At 35.8% G+C, this 23,757-nt stretch overlaps 1 protein-coding gene and 3 long non-coding RNA genes across 6 annotated transcripts; 1 reads left to right on the top strand and 3 right to left on the bottom strand.

The window, feature by feature from the left end:
* The first annotated feature begins 317 nt into the window (after positions 1 to 317).
* Positions 318 to 23,649, top strand: LOC126920398 (uncharacterized). 3 transcript variants are annotated; one of them, XM_050730736.1, is made up of 8 exons: positions 318 to 486; positions 9,507 to 9,643; positions 9,972 to 10,125; positions 10,581 to 10,669; positions 18,635 to 18,778; positions 19,453 to 19,707; positions 22,209 to 22,299; positions 23,332 to 23,649. In XM_050730736.1, the coding sequence occupies exons 2-7, from the start codon at positions 9,544 to 9,546 to the stop codon at positions 22,289 to 22,291; spliced, it is 825 nt and encodes a 274-aa protein (XP_050586693.1). In that variant the 5' UTR covers positions 318 to 486; positions 9,507 to 9,543; the 3' UTR covers positions 22,292 to 22,299; positions 23,332 to 23,649. The 3 variants fall into 3 exon arrangements, with proteins under 3 accessions (XP_050586693.1, XP_050586695.1, XP_050586694.1); XM_050730737.1 differs by lacking the exon at positions 318 to 486 and adding an exon at positions 545 to 757; XM_050730738.1 differs by lacking the exon at positions 22,209 to 22,299.
* Positions 4,238 to 7,645, bottom strand: LOC126920417 (uncharacterized). Its single transcript, XR_007711954.1, has 4 exons — positions 7,103 to 7,645; positions 6,570 to 6,632; positions 6,260 to 6,385; positions 4,238 to 6,176 (listed from the first exon to the last, which is right to left on the bottom strand). It is a non-coding gene; the product is annotated as an uncharacterized LOC126920417 (long non-coding RNA).
* LOC126920413 (uncharacterized) lies at positions 8,520 to 9,972 on the bottom strand. The gene is made up of 2 exons (XR_007711950.1): positions 9,663 to 9,972; positions 8,520 to 9,175 (listed from the first exon to the last, which is right to left on the bottom strand). It is a non-coding gene; the product is annotated as an uncharacterized LOC126920413 (long non-coding RNA).
* LOC126920418 (uncharacterized) lies at positions 15,981 to 18,635 on the bottom strand. The gene is made up of 2 exons (XR_007711955.1): positions 17,541 to 18,635; positions 15,981 to 17,431 (listed from the first exon to the last, which is right to left on the bottom strand). It is a non-coding gene; the product is annotated as an uncharacterized LOC126920418 (long non-coding RNA).
* Positions 23,650 to 23,757: the final 108 nt, after the last annotated feature.

Genomic DNA, 23,757 nt, shown 5'->3' with positions numbered 1-23,757 from the left:
CGAAGATAAAGTCTACACGTCTTCGAATAAATGTCTACACGTACGTCGTTATATTTCTTTAATAATAATCCTTAAAGAGAAGCCAAACGCCATCGACGCCATACGTATTAATTAATACACCTTTAATATATATCAAGAGCTAAAAACATCCAGATATTGGTACAATGGAAAGAAAGAAAAAAAGAAACGCGTGGGCGAACGGCGACCGTGAGGAGGCGATTCGCGGTAGAAACAAACGAAGGAAAGGCTTAACAGACGGACGAAGAGGACGAAGAGGAAGTTTCGATACGGTCGCGGGTCGACCGATCGACCAATCGCGTAACGTTGGCGGGGGTTGAGCCATAAATGTCGCGTGGCGAGCCACGGAAACTCGCCGACAGGTCGGCGCCACCGTACCGACGCTCGGTATACTAGTCTACATTTTTGGCGGCAGCCGCCCAGTCTAAGGTCCAATCCCCGAACCGAACGGTCGTCCGAAATACTTAGGTAAAAAAGGGCTAATTTCCAATCGACCACCGTACACCGGTCGACATAGTCGAGTTTATTCGCCAACTTTTTTTTTCTTCCACTTTCTTTTTCTTCCTTCTCTTCTACTTCGATTCTTCGTTCTCAGCTTGCCGGGAGAAAGAAAAGAAAACGAGAACGAGTTGACTTTGTTCGAGGATTTTAAACGATCGCGCGACGACTTATTTCATTGGTTCGAGAGAGAAAGAGACAAAGATCTCGACGTTAAGGGTGGGAAAGAGATAGATAAATCGTGAGTGCGACACTCTATCTGGCTGAACCGATCGAGGACGATACCAAGAGGAACGATTCGCTCGAAGAGGAAAGATCGAGGATTCTCGTCCGTGTGTGCGCGCCAGTGTAAAACAGGGCGAAAAATAGGAGAGAACGCCTGACTGGACGTGGGCCTGCCTGCGCTTGTCCTTCTGCGTATATTTAGTAGGAATTCGCTCTTCTATTAACCTAGACTGCGCTGTTCTAGTACACTTACACGCGAGTCTGCAAATAATTTTAGATTGTATCGCTGGTTCGTTTCATTCACACTGGTACCTGTGCTTTTTAAGACTAATTGATGTTACTAACCCACGAGAACGAGACCAACTAATTACACTGTGGACAAATTGATGTACACGGTGGTAATTAATCTTATGAGACAGAAACGATCGAACCGTGGGACCATTTTATTATGTCGATAAATTTCTAATTTCGATTTCTAGTAAGAGAACAAAGAAATTTATGAAATTACATTTTTACGAATGATCGTTGAAGTCTCGTTGATAATAGAAAAAATGATCTATCTGTCTGTTTACGCCTGATGTTTTGTACAATGATAATACATGCATGACGATGTTTGTACCAATCTATATGTAGTAATAATCGTATATACGATATTGTAACGATATATGTTTGCGCGTGATTTAATAACAAAACAAAGTATGTAAAATATATTTCATTGTCGATCTTTAAAAAACAAAAAAGGAATACTACGATATATATAATAAGTAATACTATATCGCAAGTTCCGAAGAAAGAAAAACAGTGATATTATAACAAACGTTTCGTTGTAAGATTCTATAAATCGGTTCGATAAATTTAGATAATATGAATGACTCAGTGCGTTCAACGATCGATCGATCGAACGAGTCGTAAAGATACAGTCGCGAACACCACCGTCCCGAATCAAAGTTCTAATTTCGTGGAAGCACGTTTGCAATAGTTGGCGCGACTAGCGTCTCGGTTTCTCTGCTATCGCATACCAATTCGAGGCAGACCGATCGTTTGCTGCCGCGTGCTTCTCAAAATGTAGTGGAAACGTACAAGGCACAGACATCGATGCTCGAGGTTTCTCGTACGCGTGTGCCAATCATACAACCGAGAGAATTGTTTATAATAATTGGCAGCGATTTGTTTGGCAGTTATGTAACGCGCCGCGGCGTGCCTGTCGGGATAAAAATATCCGCGGGATGCCGCCAAGTCCGACGTGTCTGTTATAGCCGCTCCCTTTCTGCGGTTATAACGCGAAACACTTTTTTTTTTTTTAATATATATACGTTGCGGTAAAAGTGCAAAATTTAGCAAATTAGATCCTTGCAGGAACAAACAGATCATATAATTAGAATTCCATATAATATTCATAAAATATCATTAATATTGTCCATATGAATAACAGACGTTCGTTATACAGGCCATTATACAGAATTTCATTCTATTAAATTAAGTTGAGATTGATATCCATAAACTAACACTGTCAATTGTCTAATAGATTAAGGATAATTAGGTTCCTACAAAATGTGGGAATGAGAGCTGGTCGTCGACCCATATTTTTCAACCTATTTGGTACTATAGTACAACTATTTAGCATAGTTCTATTTCTACAAATTCTAGCACAGTGTCGAAGCACGCGAAACACTTTTCTCCCAGCAAACGTATGCATCATCTCGACTGATCCACTTTCCGAGTATCGTCTATTCCTCACGGACAGAAATTAACGTGTTAATAAAAATCACCACGCACTCTGATAGTTTCTAAAACGTTTTCAACGATTGTTTTTAGGAAATAGTCGAGTACTCGGAGTAGCTTAGGAACCTTTTGTTGGACCAAACCTCGTTCTCATAGAGGATTATGGCTAATGGAAATATCAGGGTTAGGAAGTGGAAAAGCAAGTTATTTAAACGAATAACGACGTAGAAAATGCGCAGGATTATAAGAATTCGTTGAGTGCTGACGTTAGAGAAAAAAGTTGCGAGTAGCGATACAGTGTCATAAATTTCTGGGACGATGTAACGCGTATAAAATTATAAACGGCTAAAGTGACACGCTCCAGATTGCTCATTCTCTTAATATCATAGAATACGTCACAAGTGCCAAGAGGCGCCTCGCGCCGCTTGACGAGCTAAACTACGCGTCTGACCGAATTAAGGCGTCACTACTTTCGGCCACATCGGGCTAAATATAACGCCGCAAAAAGGCGACTTTCTAGCCGTGACAAAACTTCAATTCTGAATCAAAACAATTATAATCAACGTCCGTCGTCTACGTTTCTCCGTTCTCCTTATACTTATTAAATTCGCGCGATTTAAATTGAATAAATTTTTAAACATGTTAGAAGACTATAATAATCAACGTTATACCTTGCAAAGTTTATACGTTATACAAGTATTTTCTCCATAAGAGAATAACATACATTTTATATTGCAAAACGTATAAATAAGTATCCGGGTCTGAATTTTTTAATTCCGACAATTTTTTTTTCAATATGCCGATTATGTAACAAGCACGAATTTCATCCTACAAGTTGAGGATTAAATATACTGCGTTACTATCATCCTTGAAATGTTATTTATTTTTGTTTTTTTTTTTTTATTATTGGAGAGCGTGGTCTTGAAAGAAGAGAATTGAACACGTTTATTTATTTGTTCGATTTGTTTCATAGCTAGGACCAATATTTATAAGCAAACTCTAATTTGCTTCATGTTTATCACTTGCCTCGTATTTGTAATCATTTTACATCATAAAATGGTTTACTTTAGTATCATATTTCGTTTGTCTAACCAATTGCACTCTGAATCTACTTACTACGTTCGTACGTATCTATACAGGTTTCTGTATAGTACATCATATTCTCTATTATTTTTTATACAAATTTCACTGAGAATTCGTTATAAAAATTAAAGGTGCTAAACAAATACTCTACCAAAAATATATATATATATCAACGATACAAATTTCAAGCAAAGTGAGATTTCTCAATTAATTATTCGTCGAAAACCGACAAAGTTTGGTATCTCCATCGAGCTAACGTTATTGATTTCTAAAGAGCTTCTGTGAATCTCAACTCGAGCAGCGTTAGAGGTAACTTTTGATGTGTCCAGACGTTTGATATTTTCTGGGTTAAATGGTTTCTAGCGTTTCACCGCAACGTGTCGAGCTGGCTGTCTTCGGTTGATAGTTAAAGTTTCAACATTGAAGGCCGATGTGCGAAAGTTTCCTTTGCCTCTGTTACATTCTCGCCCACCCTTCATCGGATCACGCGAAACCGCCACATAGCTGAAAGAAGCATACTTAGAAAATTCGTTCTCTGGCAACTTTTCAATGTGAACATAATTTCTGACGACGCCATTACCATCGCTACATTCGCTTCCTGCTGATATTCTCATTTAAAATTATACAATATCGTTGAAAAATTTTCTCAAAATTTTTCTCTAATTCTTGAGTTACAATAATATCGGTAGAATACAATTTTTAACAATGAAGTTTAAATATCGTTTTAGCGATGAAAAATCTTATTTACAATCTCTTTAGAAATATTTTTCTGTTGTTTAATGACAGTGAAATCTAACTTCTGTGATGGAGTTTAATTTTTCAAATTCAACTTGTATAAAGTACGCAGAAAGTACTTGTTTTCGTATTAGAATTCCGCCGTCTGACTAATGACTGTCTGAATCTCCTTACATAGGACATTGCACTAGTTGATAGTACGAATTTATAGATGTTGAATCTGCTTTCCAATAATCGACCTATGTAAGTTCAACATAAATACTTGGATACTTAAAATAGCTGACCGCTTGTTCGCTCTTTTACGACCGGTTCATTGTTAGCCCATTGTCACAGCCTAAAATTAGCTACGACATTACAAACCCTGTATCTATCTATTCCGTAACAAAACTAATTCGAAGGTAATATGAAGCGCGAAACATTCTCATGTAGCGTATCGAAAAGTGGCGACCTACCTAGAGAATTCGTAGATCACAGTTAAACCTTGAACACTCTTAACCGTGATACATTCTGACGCGATCGTTCTGGCAGGGAACAATGAAACAAAGAAGTAACAGGTGTCGGGGCACCTAACGCTATCAGCTGTCATCGACGTTGATCCACGTGTTTGGCCGGTAGTCTGGCATACGTCTCTGATTATTCAGTTCCTAAAGCCGTCATTTAAACGTGTATTACGCGTCCACGATGACGCACGGAAGTGGAACGCGCTGGGTGAGGACCTAACGCGGTTGTAAGCCAGCAAACGAAAAGTCACACCGTGGGCCGGCACGTATTTTCAGTTTTTGGACCTACGCCCCGGATGATTTGCTTGAACTCGTCTTGCTTATTTTTAACAGTCATCTAGATTACACGCGTGTTCGTTAGATAGAAGAGTTGGGCAAAAGTTATGTTGATCAATAAAAAGAAAAATTCGATTCGTTGGTTAGTTAATATTTGTAACCGGAATTTAACAAAAGTTCGAGTTATTAGTTGATCAGGGGCAACTAGCTTTACGAATAGAATGATAAAAGCTTAACTATGAAAATTATTTGGAAGTGATTTAGCGCGAAAAATGAGAAACATGGGAACCTTTGGGAAATTCCAAACAAGTTCTCGGAAAACTTGCTGGTTCCTAAACTATCGTTATTATTAGAACGCTATATTTTTTATTTACCATGCTTCCCGACATTCCAAGCATTACGAACCATATAATACTCTTTTCATCTTGCACGTGATTAAAAAATTTGCCATCACTGAATTACCCTGTAGAATCTCCGTTTCTTGTATATATAAACATCCTCCAACTATCAGATATCTTCTCAAACAGGAAATTAATTCCAGCGAATTCTGAATACAAGGTATTTCATCTTCGACTCTCTCGGAATAATAAATTCCCTTGATATCCACCTTGCAGGCATATAAACTATCAAATTATCGAAACACTCTTAAGCAATAAACTTTTAAATGAGTCCAGATGATCTTGAACGATTTGAACAAATAAATTCTCTAATTAGCCGCGCATGAAATCCTATGGACCGAAGGGTGGGCACGTGTTGTTTTATGGGTCATTATCGTCGTCGCGGGCATAAAGCAGCCCATTCCGATGAGGAAGGGGGAGGGGGGGGGGGGGGGGGTTCGCGAAAATCGGTCAAAGTCAGCCAGAGACTCGTCGACTATGCTGCCTTCGCACAGCTTGGATGTCCACCTGTTTCCAACTAAAAACGGACCGGGGCCCGGGCAGCCTAAATATAGCGACCGCGAATCCGGGACTCTTACGTCACGACGCGACGCGACGCATCATTCTGCGTCCACGACCACCGAGCTTTTTCTTATTTTCCTTTTTCCATCCGCCACGAACCCGTTCATAGATGGTAGAAAGTATACTACGATAGGAAGTATCGATTTGATACTAGATTGTTCTGCAATATAATGATTAGATTGTAGGCGGTTATGCATTTATAGGAAATTTAAATATATTATGCAAAAATACCATACAAGATACCTTAAGTACTTATTGGAACATTTAGAGAACAAAATAAATTTCTATCTGGGTTCATGACCTGCATTTCCTTAATTGCAGTCGAGCGATGAACGTCGTTACTGTTCAATAAAATTGTGTTTCGGTTATCTGAAAATCATAATTCATTTTTGTATACTTTTATCAGAAAGCTATCATTATTCACAATCTATTATTTCATTTACTAGTGAAAGCAAAACAGATTAAAGTACAAAATATTAGCTTTAACGCACGCAATACCTTCAAATTTGTGGTATGTAATGATAATCTACCAAAAACCGGAAATTGCACATACCTTTTCCTGATTGCATTCTGTAAACTGCAACACTGGCTCCATTGATGCAACGTGCAGAGACACCTGTTAGTACGATACAATATTATTCGTTGCTCTATTTTATCTTATGAAAAAGAATTATATATACGTACATACATACATACTAAGATACTTTCCGAATTATATCATAAATGAATTTCTCATCATAAAACATTCTGAATGACTACTAATTATGTATATATACATATATGTTTGTGCAAATACGACAAAGCAAGGTATCGACTTGTCTCTACTTGTCTCTAACTTGTCTCTAAAATATCTCTACTTTCCATATACATTAATTCATATTAATTTTCTTATTCTCGTAATAATATTAAAGTTATTACCATTTAGAAAGCTTTATATTGAAATATACACAAATATTTAACAGTATAATATACATTATTGATATAAATTTCTACTTAAATGTAACAAAATTGCATACTATGAAATTTTCATTACAATTTTATTATATTTATATCTCTTGAGTAACAGGTATATTAAAAAACAATTACCTTTGATAGATATTAGTGATTTTGCGTATGGTTTGTGCCATTTGACCGTTAAAAACTTGATTAACACACTACGAAAAATTGCACTTTACTTTTATGGCCGAAGGGTCAAGCAACGTTTCAAACTCAGCCTTGCAAACTTCTGTGAAACAAATTTTCATACGCATCAATTTCAAAATTTTCAAATAACACAAATTATTATTCGATACTAAAATGCATTATATAATTCTTTTCTTCGGTAGAGAGAAGAATTATATTATAAGTTTTCAATTTTTTTTGTTAATTTATTTCATTAAGTACAGAGTCGTACTTTAAGGTTGGTAACAATTATATTGTAAGATAAGTGGCGCCAACTTCTTCAAATTATGAAAAGAATCATAGCAATAAAACATTTGTTTCTAAAACAACTTATAGTACTCAAATAAGTACAGTAGCTAATTTATCTATGAATTTTCACGTCTTTACACAATTATATAGATTTCTCGTATCTAAATCTATAGCCCAAAATTTGTCAAATACAAATTTATTCCCTAATATATACAGAGAGCAAAAAAAGTATTTACATATTATTCTATTTAATAATTATTATAGCATTTATCTTTTTTATACCAATTAAATGGATCCAACTATAGAAAATTACTAAAGTATAGCAATAAGTTTTGTATCATTTAGTAGTATTTTCATACGACGACAAAAATTTGGTACTCTGAAAATAAAACGTAAAACTGCTAAAATAAAAATATGTGCAAATACTTTTCGCAGCCACTATAGATATAAATAATTTTCCAAATACCTGATTATAATTCTTAATGGAACGGTTCGACAAAGTACAGAAGCATTCATTAAGTTTCGACGTTCCATTCGATTACTACGCAGAAATACGTTCGGTAATTAACCAAACTATGTAATTACGAGGAAATTAACTCGGTCGCCAGAATCAGGCATTAATGGACGACCGTTGATTTAGATCACGTATTCCAAATTTATTTCCGATGACCTTCGATCGCTCTTGCCGAGAATGAAATAGGAATACATGCGAAAGCGTTCGGATGATCCAGGCCGAGTATGAAGTGCGCGCGTTCCTAAATTTAGCGGCACCATTGCGTCAACAAAAAGAAAAGCCGATGCTCCTGTTTGTGTCGCAGTCCTCGATTGGCTGATCCGAGGAATGCCGCAACCAATCGTAATACACGTAATACCATTCGCTATTCGAAAACGGGACGAGTACGGGCTTTTCAAATACGAGCACCAAATTCGAGCTTTCGTATTTTATTCAATGAAACATTTCATTGATGTTTAACGTTTCTATCTAGATATATATATCTCTACATCTAGTATAATATTATATATAGGTATTATATTTAAAAATATATTTCTGGACATTGGTAGATGTATTGTATAGAGTAAAATTAAGAAAAAATAAGTTTATAAATTTTAAATTTTATTAAATATAAAACGTAATACGCTAATGTGATTTTCATCTTGGCACTAGATGGCATTATGTGTTAATACTGAGTAGCATGGTACAAAGTGTTAATGAAATCTATTTTTTACTGCAAGTTTTAAATAGCAGTTGTAAATATATATAATTATAAAATCTGGTTTAACAAGAATGATGAAGAAATCGACCGCGAAAAATTGTGTCCGCTATACTTAGAAAGCGACAGGATGCCAACAAACACCTTTGCAAATTATCGTCCATAAGTTTCTTATTTTTAGCGCGTTTACTGTCTGCTAGCATTACAAGCCCTAAATTTGTGGCATTATTATCCTCGTACTTGTTAGATACTATCCCAGATACCAAACAGGGAAATTTTAACGTAAACATAATCTTAGCGAAAAGATATATTTTACGGCGCTGTTTTTCTTTTTTTATGTATTTCAAATTTAGAAATTCCTTGTTGTTTATGAGATCGATTATACACATACCGTTATATTTACAAATTTCCATGAAAACTGTATTTCTAAGAAATTGTAGTCTTCTATTTAAGTTTATCGCTCTTCGATATTTCTAGCGATCTTATTGAGAAATATATTCTAAACATTTGAAATTTGGCACGCTGAAGTATTTTAAATCTGAAATATCGAAAACATCGTATTTTATAATTAACATGCACTTACGCAATGTTTTTCTCTCACCTTAGACATTTATTGTAACCATTTTTAATCCGCAAATGATTAACTGACAAAAGAATACGCAATGTTACATTAATTAACGATTAATCTCTTTCAGAAATTGCATTATCGCTAACATACAAGATTTATACCAACGAAGAGCAATTCCTATATCGAATCTGAATCAAAATCGTCGATCTTTCCTCCATGACGCGAACAAATTAGATCATCAGATATCTTCACGCGTTGAATTATAAAAACGCTAAAAGTAATTTACGCTCGTTTATTTTAGCGAACGAGTGTGGTTAGCAGTTCAGTAGAGCGGCAAAATGGACGCGCGCTTTAGAAGCAATCTCGACATGATCGGGCGCAACGAGCCCATCACAAGGAAGGCCAAATTCTGGCAGAGTTACGTTCGAGCCTTAAAAGGTACTCCTTCATGCATTACCTGGAATTAAGAAATTTAACGCGAACAGACTTTAACTTGAAAGTTAGTTTCTCCTCTATCAGCTTTATGTATATTCGATTTTTATAATATCGAATTCCTTTTGAACGAAATCTTAGTTCCTTTAATCTCTTTCGTGCTTCTCATTCCCCTCTCACTTTTTCTGAAACGAAATCACGTAACTTCCAAATTTTGTAATAATTGAGAGATTTTTCAAGGATGTATACTTGCCGCAATTTGTCTTGTACAATACTTTGGTATCGGTGTTTACAGAGGGCTAAAAACAGCCTATAAAACTATTACTGTTTACAGGCACCGACGATATGAGAGCCCCTGAACACACGCACAGACCTCGCAGCATTTTCCGCTCAGATTATCCTGAGCTATCCACCTCGTGGCCATTTGGAAAGTCTATCTTTGAAACCCCCATCCATGCGGCTGATCGCATCAACGTTCCTGGATACAGGTAAGATTTCTTGAAGTACCTTTGTAACTCGTTAACTAACAATATTTCAATCGATGCTTAAGAATAGATACTTCGTTGAAACTTTGATAACATAAATAATTTAACTAGGTAGGCAGGCCACTCAAGCGATAAAAGATAAAAGAAAGATCATCTTAACGTACTTTTCATAATAAGACTACCATACGATACATCGTCAAAACGTCGACGAACATTTTTATAGAATAACCTTATGGAATATTGCAAAATCTCAAAGTCGATGTAAAAGATGTTTGCGCGTCTCTCTTATTTATACACTCGAACAACGACAAAATGATCGACTATGTTCTTACAATCTGGCAATACCTTTACAACGATTAATTTATTCGAATAATTATCTTGAATAATATTATTTATCATCTTGAATAATAAGACGAAGGAAACTTTTTTTTTATTAAAGTAAACGTTATTCCCTGAAGGTACCTGCCCGTCCACCGTGAGATCTACGGTTACACACCGAGGCAGATCTACCCGCATCAATACAAACCTGTAGAACGCTTCATCCCCGGTACGTACTAAAGAACTCTGAGCAAAAGTCCAAACCAAAGAGAGTGAACGACGTCGTAAAACCAAATCAAAAAAGTAATTATAAAAACCACAGAAAAGATCAGACAGAAAGAATCGAGAAAGAAAAAGAAGCGCGAAACGAAACGAAAAGAAAAGTTTGGAAAGTTTAAACTTTGTTGTAAACACGCGTCTCGAACGTTCACGAACGAGAGAGAATATATAATTATAAAAATTCTAGTGCCAAAAAGTAAAAAAAAGAAAAAAAAAACGGAAACGACAAAAAAATACGAATGAAAGCAAAAAAGACCTGAGTGAGAACGAAAAAGAGAATGAACGAAGAAACGCATGAGAATGTGGAACGAAAGCATTATCGTCGTCGAATCCAATTAATTGATTAATTATAACCGCTCGTTCTCGGAGTTTTCTTCCTTTAGTTGATAATTCTTGTCAAAGTTCTTGTCAGTAATTTGTAACCAGGTGCTTTTGGCTTCTGCCTGTTGGATAGACGAATAAGTTAAGATAAAAGTTAAAACTTTGAAAGTCGAAAATAAATAAACGAAGGAAAAGAGAGGCTGTAAAGACACGTTAACTTTGTCGGAGGTGTAAATATTTGGCGGTCCGCGAATATTTCCCTCCAAGGCCTTTCTCAGAAGCCAGAAACGCCATCCTGGAGGATCCGTCTCGTATCCTTATGAAAAGAGCCCTCCACCTTTGCCTGCACTCCATCGTGACTAAAAAAGAAACGAAGTGAAAATGAGTAAAAAGCGAAGCAAGGAAACTGAAAATACATACATGGGATGCACCCAATCCTTCGAAAAAAGAAAAAAAAATACCTTTGTATTGTTATGTTATGTGTCATCCCCATCCGACGTGTGAAATGCGTATGCACTTTTGGACACGTACGTGTTTTGAATTTTTTCGAATCGTATTTAATTCACCTCGAGTTCATATTTTATCTACAATCCGTGTCTCGATACCTTTTCTCTTCACGTACACAGAACCATGCCATAATATGTGTAATATTAATTTACTCTACTCCGTACACTTTGTATCTAAGTTATTATACTTATAATGTCGCTATACGAAAACATGCATCTATACATACGTATAAAAAAATATATATAATTATATTAAATATGCCTTAAGACTTGTTTGCCTCGCGATTATACGATTCATTTTTCTTTTTCTTTTACGCCTTTTGAAATAGAACGCGTAATGATTTTTCTGTTTTTAATAAAAGGAAAGTAAAAGAACAGTTCGATTATATGTGACTGAGGAGCAGCTTGACATCCACTGATGACCGACGCTCTCATTGGTGTTCGCTGGTGTTCAATTAATTACAATAATTATCTTTGCATCGGAGATGGGCTAGAAATGATTTTGGTAACCAATTAATGATTAACTCGGTCGTGGTGATAGACATGTTTGTTAGAGACTTATATACTATTCGAGCGTAGATAGCATCTGATCGAAGATCGTAGTATCGATATAACAGATATAATTTTCGCATCGCACGTTTAATCGCCAACGTAACCGCGTTGTTGCATCTCTTCGTGACTAAATAAATAATAATACGATACATACGTTTGCAATTGAATAATCAGTGAATAATCAGTTTTAATAAAGAGATAGCAGTATATCTATCCAACGAATTAGTGTGCTATAGTCTATCGAAAATTAATTGGCCACTCAAGGCTGCTTCACAGCACCAGAAATAGCGCATGTCGGCACTAACGCGTGTTTCTTTCGCATAATTACGCCGCTATACTATAACAGAATAGCTATACTATATAACTACTATATCAGAACGAAATAAAAATTCCGAAATATACGAATATGTAATAACGTGACATAGCTCAAACGATAATTGCTTTCAATAACAGAAACTAGACGCACAATGAGGTTTTATTATCGAATGGCCTTGAGCGATTAATTAATTTTCGTCAGACTGCAGGTAGTCTACGTATACAATTCTCAGTAACGATAGCGATAATAAACTAAACTGTAAATAGTCAGCAAACATAATGCCCATCTCTATTTTGGAAAAAAAACTACAAATTTAAACAAAAGCGTGGAAACATTAAAACAAACTAAACGTAGAAAGTGTCGATGTATACTAAGCGATAGCAAGCTCGACCGAAGCAGCACAAAGCCGTGAATTAACAATTAGATTAATATAATTAATACCATTAATACGATTGTCCGTTAAAAATCGGTGGATGTCTCTCGTGTTGTTCGATGTCGTCAACAATGGAAGTGTCGATGGATGGAAATGGCGACGATCAACGACCGAACGACTGACAGAAACGTGGCCAGGCATCATGGATCATCGTTCATCGATCATCGATCACACGGCTCACTGATCTCTTACGCTCATACGTTTTGTTCTCCATGCCTCTTGCGTCGTCCGAGAAAACGAAACCACCATCATCATCATCATCATCCACGTTGCTCGTCGTTGTCCAGATAAACGAGAAAATATCTGCGAGCTAAGCAACCGCCCGTTAAATGGGAACAAACGAATCGCATGCAGCTCTGATCCTAATTTCTTTCCAGGCACTAGACCCAACAAGTGGCTTTTACTCAATCGCATCGTCGATTTGAGCGACCTTAGGCGACAGCAAATTGCACGACACTGGCAGACTAGAGAAATTAAACAGCGAAACATGCTTACTACAAAAGTGCGACTTCGTCATTGCATACGAAGAAAGGATACTGACATCTTGCGCGATACTAACCTACTCACTCTCTAAACTATACCCGATACGCTCCCAATAACTGTGATTAGCGATTAATATCTTGAGCTCGGTAACGTTACAGTGAAGTGTGATATTGATAAAAATTGCAAGTTTGTTTATTATCGTTCTATTTTTGATCATTATCGATGATCTTCACTTTAGGAAAAATAGACGCGATAGAAAAATATTTGACTTTTAATATCGAGTGTATCGAGCGTTCGTACAACTGCAACTGCCACAGATCAAGATATTAATTGTTGAGACATTAAGAAGTAACCCTTAACATTTGCTTAACGGTACACAAATAATATCGTCCTTATTCTAGAATTTACATTAGTATCTCCAAGTGATTAAACTGGTGATTTCTTTGTTCCGAGTGGTACACTATCAACCAAAAGTACTTACCTGCGTATTCTTTACACTTTACCATTCGATTGTTTCTTGAAAAAAAAATCCCTATATAAAATTATTTCATGACCCTTCATTTATTAGGATTAGTAACCAATTACGAACAAGTTGATTATACGTACGAAGTATTCTCACCAAATTCTTATTTTCCATAATTCTATAATTCTATTTTTCCCCGGTAGAGCTTCTAAAATCATTTTTGTACTTTTCGTTCATAGTGTACGATGAGCACGAATCGTACACAAAAATCAGATCCAAGTATACAGTTGTGTATAGTTATTGGCTGGAATCATGCAAACCGTACTTAACATACTAATAATAAGCCCGCGTCGCATTTTTATCCCATTTCCCTCATCGACACGAAAACGAAAGAAAGAAACGAAAGCAACGATTTCATACATGCACACGTGCCTGGATTTATCTCCATCGATGTGTTGAGACGATCGTCGAGAGAATGTCACGACTACCCACGGTTCTCGAAAGCATGGGAAAGGAAATATGATCGAAGCCATCCTGAAACAGTGGCCAATGCGACGGATCGAGAATACGAATCGCTTTGTAATAAGCACGAGAAAGCTGCTACACACTGTATATGCATATGAAATGTCCAATAAACTCGAGTGACTCAACGAACGAACGTTTTTTTGGCTAATAATTTTTCAGCGATCGTTTTTTACTTCTCAAGATACGGTATGTTTTTATTTTTTCGAGAAGCGCTGCTATTGAGAAAAATTTCATTTTCTCGATGTTATTGATTTTATGCTACTTCGAGACGATTTTTCTAATTACACGCGGGCGAATATTTTTTCGAATGCGATATTTTTCGTTGCGTTTCGCCAGGAGCGTTGCCCTCGCCAACGCCATTTTTTGATTTTTCCTTTTTCGCTGTATAATCGAAGGAACTTTTTGTCTTTTCACTTTTGTCCACGACGGCAAACGATATTTAGGACGTGTTAACTCTTGCAGCTGAGGTGGAGGTCGCAGTTTGATTACACTAATCTGGATCGAAAAGAACGAGAGATGAATTAAAGAGCATGAATAAAAGAACGATTTGGATAGGTAATCGGAAGAAAAATATAGAAAGGAAGAGCGTATGACGGCGATTCGATCGTAATAATTGTGGTAAAGGGCTGAATTCATCAGAGAAAAAATAGTCGTGAGACTTATAAATAGAAGAAAAATGAAAGAAAGGAAAGCAAAAGGAGTGAATAAAAGGAAATTCAATATGGCCGCCAAACTTGAAAAAGCTGGAAATTTTCTCTCGACGCTTGCGCGTTCTAATTTTTTACCATTGATCTATTCGATCCAATATCGTCACTTATCTCCATTCGTTGTTCAATTTCTTAATTTTTATATTCGTTATTATTATATTATCATAAACGAGGACAAAATGGAGAAAAGAATCGAATATAGGAGATAGAAGGACGATGTGGAGCAATTGACCCAAACACTCCAATTAATATATGCTTTACTACGCACGCGTATTCGAAGTATTCTTTTCCTCCGACTAACAAGCGATAATTAATTTCAGCTAGATCCAAAAATTTCTATCTTTTTCAGGAGATGGCATGTACTTTTTTCTTCTCTCTCAATCCGATCCCTCCAACCTCAACCTTTTACCTGCTTATCAATTGTAATACCGAGTTGGTGGAAAAGTAACGTTGATCTCTGATAGCGCTAAAAGGAACAATTTCAAATAGTCACTATTTTACAGTAAATAATATAACAGATTCTAAATATTATGATAAATCCCATTGCATTGTTTAATCTTTACTAAAAATTACGTAGATGGAAAAGATATAAATACGTTTGTTAAAAGCAAAATCGATATCTTTGTACGAAAATTTCATCGACTTAGTCTTTGGTCTAAGTTGCAATGGTGTATTTATATATTCAACGAATTAATCGAAATGTTATTTTAGAAAAATTGCAACAAAAAATCACACCTATCGATGAGTTAAAGAATTGTTTAACGATGGATTTGTGTCGAAAACAAGTGAAAGAATACAGCAGAAATTAAGATAGAATAAAATCACGAAAACAATGAAATTGTGTAGCAATCGCTTTGCTCTTCGTTGCTTCTCCACCAACCAAATATAATTATAATTCTTTCCTTCGACAGTGACGCATTGATTAACCGGATAAAAGTAATTTTCGAACCAGTAGAATCGTAGCAGTAGATAGATAGCGATATAGATTCTGTAGAAAAACCCTGTAGAAAAGACCTGTGTTTCGTGCAGTCTTGATGATGACCACGAGTTCGTAACGATTAACAGGAATAACTTGTACTTCGCGGCGAATTTCTAAGTGTATTGCGATTCATTGAGCGACCGGCGAGCAGTGTAAAAAATGAGATAAGAAAATTTTTAGAAAATATCTGATCGCTCTTTTTTCCTCTCCGCTTTCGGAGAGTACGATGCGATTTTTTGAGGCGGTATTTTTCACCCCCACCAGGTTAGTATACTTTTTTACACGTTACGTGGCGTCGTGTTACATTTCATTTCTTCCTTTCTTTTTTTTTTCTTTTTTTGTGAGAGCGGCTCGAATGTTTCGTTTTTCTCTTTTAGAAGGAAAGAATCGTGCTTCGATAAGCTTTTATCATGTACATCTACGGCTTGCTACGGATAGGTGAGACACGCACGGCTTTGGAAGAACACCCAAAAACGGGGACAAAACCCTTGTGAACCTTAACTCGCATTTTTGCCCTCCTATTTATTCGTTTTTATCGGATTAGCAGCGAACGGAACACGATGCATTAATTAAGCTTGTTACTATCTTTTTAGCATAGGGTGTTTTAGGTAAAGTGTCAAATATACTATACGGTAATGGAAAGAATTGAACGTAACTCATACGTTACTTAATCTTTCCCGTATAATTTATTTTTTATTGTTTTTACTACTATCTATTTTAACTATTCTACTGCAACACCTTAAAAGTGTGCTTAACAATAAACAAGTATTAGATAAACGACAGCGATATGTACATACGGTACATGTAACACTTTTAGCTGCAAACAGCTAATTAAAGGAATTTCGCTAAATCGCTTGAATAATTATTATATCAAATTATGTTATATTCTTCCTAAAACACCAGTGCGTCTTTTATTAAAGCCACGTACCAACAGTGCATGACACTGCGGCCTGGAAGATTAACAAAAACGCTGCTACTAACAAGAGAAACATCTTTCTTTAAAGAATATGTAGATGCTGAAAGCTAAAGTACTAAAGCAGAGAAAATGAAACGCAAATAAATAATAGTTGGGCAGATTCCGGCCAGATTCGCGACGAAATCAAACCGATGGTACGCACGGTTTTTCACATTAGGTGTCATTTATCATACGTAGATTGTAGCATACGATAAACACATAAAACGATTCATCGGAGAAAGACAATTTGAGAAGATGAATCTCAAGCCTCTCAATAGTTTAGTGACATGTTGTTTATGTGGACTTGTTACGTTTCTTCATTCTTTTTTTTCTATAAAATATCATCGGTCCTTCTCGATGGAATATCAATCCTTCTCGAGTAAAAAAATGGATTCCATTCATTGTTTGATCAACGATTCGAACGAATTTAATCGTCATTTTAACTTTTTGTCAAACTGTTTCGATACCTGGTCTATAAAAAAAAGCAATCAGTAAAAAGAAATAATCTTCTAATTTGTTAAATGTTAAACGTTAAAAAATATCCTACATCGGTATAGAAAGTTCTTCAAAAAAATTATTACCATCGATCATAGATGTATAAGATGTTTTAGAAAAATCCATCTTTTGGATATCTTCTTTAACAACGAGAAAATAAACTAAATATTTACTTCGTACGGATCGCCTTGATATGTTTAATTAGCTGTGTATCCTTTCTTTACTCGAAGGAATCTGCAAGCCTGTAACAAAACGTTGAATTCGATTTACAATAAATCTGATTCGACCTTTTGCTTGTATTTTATACACATATTGAGTTTACGAGAGCATTTTTTACATCGTGACGTGACAAATCAAGTGGAAAGAAAATTAACAACTTCTTAAACGTTGAAGTAAGATACGAATGATTCTTCGTTAAACTTGATTTGTCGAAAGATCTTCGATAAAAAGAAAAGCGCTCTCGTCACCTCACTGTCGTTTACTTGATCATGCAACGTCGAGAAATTCTCGCCTCGTCATCGATTACCCATGGGACAAATCAATATCTCGTATAACGGAGGCGCGCGTTAAAAGTTCGGGTCACGTAATGCTGCGATTTATTGAATTCTCGATGTTGCATAACTCTATCGATTGCATTCCTGTATAGGTCGAACCCTACAAACTGGTTGAAATAAATAAGAAAGGCAGGAAAATATTACATAAGCGAAAACCAAAAAAAAAAAAAAAGAAAAAAAAATAATACAAATTCATAATACAAAATATATCAAAGCATAGAGTACGTTCTAACTATAATTTCTAGTCTGTAAAATCGCAACAGTAAGAAAGAAAGCAAATTCTGTCAGAAGAATGAAATAAATGCTATATAACTATTTTTAAAAGTAAATTTTTCCACTACGCTAGATACATGAAAAGGCTAAATTTATAATGGAAAGATATCCACTGTCAATTTACAACTATAGATTCCGAATAATATACGAAGCCTAATAATAAACAGAAGACTTCTCGTGTATTTCGCGTACGCTTGTTCCCTTGTTGATGCCGGATAAAATTACCGGTGTGCTTGTTATTAATTATTTTGACCGAGTATCAAAAGATTCGGGGTCTGGAGGGGAGAGACCGTCAGGAATGCACGAAACATTGTGCAAATTTTTGTTTCATTGCCATAAATATCACGATACAGCGAAACCGTTCGACCCTGAGAAAGCTTGGGCCGATCATCTGAACCGCTTGGCAGACATCGACAGGCTGTATCCGAGCAAATCGCCTTTGTTGGCTCGGCATATTAGCCCTCCTCTCAGTACGAAACGATTGTTCGATATCCACGGTGAGTACCTCTCGTTGCTCGTCTTTCACTTCCTCTTTTCTAAACGAGTTTCTTCTTTGAGCATCGCGTCTCGACTCGGAACTCAAGAAAATAAGTGTATTTGACGTAACGAATTTACTGTCAGTGTGATTAATAGCGAAGAAGATTTTAAGGAAGATCGACGAGTCGTTGTTGTATCAAGTTGCTGTCTCTTTATGACATTTTATCGGGCACTTACGCGAACACTGTTACTTTGAATACGAAGATTTGTAAGTGGTGCGGATTTTAATAGCGTCATAACGTTGAAAAGATTTTAAGAAGTTGTGCGACCATGATTTAGCGCAATACTTCCGGACATTAAAAGTACAAAGAGTTATTACTTTCTGCTAAAATCTAAAACACATTCTTTTATCTTTTATATTCCGATTGTCTCGTTTATTTCAAATTCTGAGTAACTGGTTCTATCTAAACGCTATCTGACGTCTCAAACATACTGTTCCATTGAACAACCAACGAATCGCAACTTGCAATTTTTACTTTTTCATTGAAAACACCGACGTTTCTTCTTCTTCGCAATTTTCCACTCAAGTAACGCAAGTGTGATTCGTTAAAATTGCAAACTGCAAAATATAGAATATTAAACATCAAAGAAAATGCAAGAGGAATCTGTGAACGAATATCATTTTTAATTCCAGGTAACTTGGTGACCGATTACGATTACTTGCCATCCTTCCCCTCGTTGTTACGCAAGAAGCCTTTGTTCGATCTTCTTGAGCCATCACCAATGGCACCGATCAGTGCCTTCACCAGAGACCCATGGTGGTACCCAAGCTTTGCTCCCTATATTCCCAACTATGCTGCGAGAGTTACCCCGTTTTATCTGAGGGACAGTTACCTCAGTCCTGTTAAACGTAGCTATCTGTGGAGCCGACATCCAATCAGGCCTTTCGGTACGTAATCGCTTTGTCTTTTTACTGGCGATGCTTTCATAAACAAACGATCGCTCCTTGTCTGAGAAAGTATTTGCAAAAACACCGTAGTACAGGTGTAGGTCTAGTAGAGCTTGATACACTTCTTGGTTATTAAAGTAGTTCGTTTGTTTCGAGTACTTACTCGAGAACTTCATCCTATGAGTGATAATAATTAGAGTGTGGGCTTGTTTATACAAATTTGTATTTTTATGAACATAATTGAAGGAATGAAAGTTATGTAGGGATTTGTTTTACTCTCTGAATACTGCAACGAGTACTTTGGATATTCTATTGGAATATTTCCTGTTTTCTTTATCTTTTTTTTTAACGTTAAAATATTCGTTCCTCTTCTTATTTTGCTATTTGTTTCCTTACGATTTTATTGAATTTATATAATTTCATACGTGATAGACGCCTCGCTCTGTCGAAAGAAATAAACGTTTAATAAGTAGGTAATAATTTCATGGAAATTATATTTTGAATATTTCTGTTTCGTATAAGTGACGAAACTTTCTCAGATAAAGAGCGAAAACCAGTTGAAAGCAATTTAGGATATCGCGATATATTTTAAGAATTCTTTTTAATTAAATCAGCGTCGCGTTAAGGAAAATATCACTCGAATATCGTCAAAGACAGTTTGCATTTAAATCAATCGGAGCGAAATTTTCCTGAAGACGCTAATTAGTAGATATGATGCAATAAATTGCACAATATAAAGAAACTACTTAAATGAAACATTCAGCAGTATCCCTGTTTATTGCAAAATCGAGGAAAAGTACCAAAATCTAAATAAACAAGGCTGTCCAAAAATTCCTAGACAGTTAGGATTTAGCTTGAAACCAAAATACAATAGGAAACAAAAGCGACAGAGCTTAAACAGGGAAACAAGATTCAAACGATAGTCTACAAATTTTTGCACGTTACTGTACCTTTTCACGGTAAAGGAACACGCAATGTAGTTATCAATTATTTATGATATCGATGTGTTATCAACGTTGAATTATTTACAGAATCTTAAATCATTCCGAGTGAAAATTTCTTTCCGCGACATTCGATCGAGTGCTTGGTTACGTAACATTATAAAATGGGACTACCGATTGTTTACCATTTGGCTCGAGTACAGATACGGTTGCTTCAAAGGATGAACCGCAAAATTCATGGCGACACGTGCCAGACGCCAACTTCCGGATTCGAGCCAAGTACATACGTACATATTCCTTTCTCTTGGCAGACTCTAGTCAATTATTTAACGATTACATCTTCGCTTTGCACTCTATTAAAACACCATTATTCGACTCTGTCGTTGCTTTCGCAAATCGGACAGTCGATATCGCATAGAAGATTTATTACTAGAAACTTGATAGTGGTTTAAGGAACAATGGATTGTATGGACACAATGGAATCCATGTTAGGTTACAATGATCTGAATTAAGAATTCAGTATCACATACTCTGGTTGACTTTTTATGGTTTATTAGGTTTTGTAATTTTTAGGAAAAAAGGGAGAAATATTAATAAAAAAATTGTAATAACTTGAAACTTACTTATAGAAAAGCAAATTATACACGCGTTATTAAATTGCAAGACGCTCGGGTCAATAAACAGCCTGTTCTTTTTATAATAAAGGCAAGAGGCGTTATGGTGAAACTAATACTTCCGGTATTCGCACGATTCAAATGTCAGGGTAATAATATCGCCATCAAAGAGGCGATATCTTCTTTGTTCGTTCAATTCCCGTGCCCTATTTTTTCAACGGCACAACGATTCGATTATTACTGAAAAAAAAATTCCATTACAAAAATTTAATACGAAAATATTTGATAAGCTTAGAACTAAGAAACTTTTATTCGATCTTGACTAATTTTTCAAAATTACTTTCTAATAATATCCAAATTTCTTTTTTGATACTTTCCAACTTGTTAATATCAATATCTAAATTAGCGAAAGGAGTATTTAAAGCAATCAAATTCAAATATTTAATTTAATTCAAATTTAATTTAATAATTTAATTTAGCTCAAATCACTGGCAGAAACTGGAAATTGTTGGAAATGGCACTGAGCAATTGTTGCTGACTTTGCAGCATTGTTTTACCTCGCAAAGGTTTCACATTGATGCGAAGCCATTCGCTTGATAGATTTTCTCAACATTATATTGTCACGTGAACATGAGCCTCGATCGATCGTTATTTCTGTGGAAGATATGTATCTATTCGTATAAAAACTATCGATCCTAATTAATTAATCGCTTCAAACGTTCGTAAAAATAATGTAAACAAAATCGATAAGGAAGGTTGCATTCGAAAATTCAGTGAAAAATAATGTATAAAGATTCAAAGGCAATTGGGTAAAGTATTGGATAAAATTTAGTAACAGAAAAAAGAAACGAAATAAAACAGAACGATAGTAAGAAAACAGCTAGAAGAAAAGACTCGTTAGTGAACGAAAGTGATATGCAACTCGGATATATCTGTTGTATTTCAGGAGACTTATACTACTATTATTCGAAGCCAGTTCCACGATTTCACTTTACCAGCCCGTGGTATAATAAACGTACCACACATTAAGAAACAAAGTGAGCGATAAGATTAAAATGTGGCCAAGTGTTTTGCATCCTGTTATCCTTACACGTTAATTCTGTGAACAAATAATAATCAGATGGGACGAATCACGTCATGCTGCTGTACATATTTCTGGCTACGATGAGATTTATTTATCAATTAACACGCAGCTAAACGTAACAAACGTAACACGAACGAAAACGAAACAAGTCTTAAACGAAGTTTAGAATCATTATTATAGCTCGTGTTACCTGGGCTGTTCGAGCGAATGAGACTGAAATACATATATCGAACCTAACCGTGTCATCATAAGATCATATAAAATCACTCACCATGTTTACAGTACGAAACAATTCATGCAATTAAAAAAAAAAAGTTATAGAAAACGAAGAATTGTTGCCAAACAGTGTCACACATCTTGTCTGTAATTTTGTACGTGACTTATGTGCCTGGATTTACAACGTCCCCTCTAATAGGTTATTTTTATTTGAAATACGCTCCTCTATGTACATTTCACTCGACTAATATGCATATCAATATACAATTGTATACATATCGACAGAATATCGAAGCATGTCCTGCAAACAGAAACTCCCAGAGTAAGGTAATAACAATAAACGGATCTTTGTTCACGATTTTTCAACAGCTACTCGTTTCCACAGATTCGTCGATAGTTTGTGTTTGCAGAGAATTTCAGATTTTTTAACACATCAGCTTTAGATGTCCCGCGAGATATCGACGGACACCGGAAACACGATCCGTGTCGAAAACATTTTTCTTACCGTGTAAAGATATTCCTTTCCCTCCCCTGTTAAAAGATACTCTAATTTTTACTGCGTACGTGTATGTGTATATATACCTACTCTGTTATCCTAGCGTTACGCTTTGAGAGTTCTAGCGAAAGCACCGTATTACATGTTTTCACGGATTTGAAAAGGTTCGATGCTGGAGAACTTATATTTAAGCGATTAGAACTCTCGAAGCAACGTTCACCTTGTTCTACATATGGATATTTGTGCCTGATCGATCGATCGATCTTTTTGCAGCTCACGTCTACTGATGACTGTGCCGCCCCGCATGGAACGCGTGATACGAAAATAAACGATGGAAAAAGCCAAATAAAGTCTCGGAAAAAGTTAACAAAAAAAAAACAAAAAAAAAAACAAAAAAAAGAAAGATGTGAAAGAGTATTTACATCGTATCCTATAAGCAACCATTCGATACCTATTTGCCTGATTATTTCTTTTCTCACAGTACGTATCATCGTCCATGGAGTTTTATTTATTAACGTTTCTCATCACCATGGTTTATTGTACTATTCGTTCGTGCTGTCTACGAATAAAATAAACACTGCCTAAATTTTACTACAAATCTCCTTTCTCTACGAAATTATGATCATATATGCGTGATCTTATCGCTCTCTCCATCTCTATCTCCCTCTTTGTTGCATCGTTATCCGTATTTATATAAAG

This window comes from Bombus affinis, chromosome 9 (genome assembly GCF_024516045.1).
Source record: "Bombus affinis isolate iyBomAffi1 chromosome 9, iyBomAffi1.2, whole genome shotgun sequence".
In the NCBI taxonomy this organism is placed as follows: Eukaryota; Metazoa; Arthropoda; class Insecta; order Hymenoptera; family Apidae; genus Bombus; species Bombus affinis.
The sequence above is the reverse complement of the archived record's forward strand: the minus strand, read 5'-3'. Positions and strand labels throughout refer to the sequence as shown.

Coding starts and splice junctions, on each gene's coding strand:
- LOC126920398 (XM_050730736.1), top strand. CDS start 9,544: ATGGACGCGCGCTTTAGAAGCAATCTCGACATGATCGGGCGCAACGAG. Junction 9,644..9,971: donor TTACGTTCGAGCCTTAAAAG/GTACTCCTTCAT, acceptor TACTGTTTACAG/GCACCGACGATATGAGAGCC. Junction 18,779..19,452: donor ACGATTGTTCGATATCCACG/GTGAGTACCTCT, acceptor TTTTAATTCCAG/GTAACTTGGTGACCGATTAC.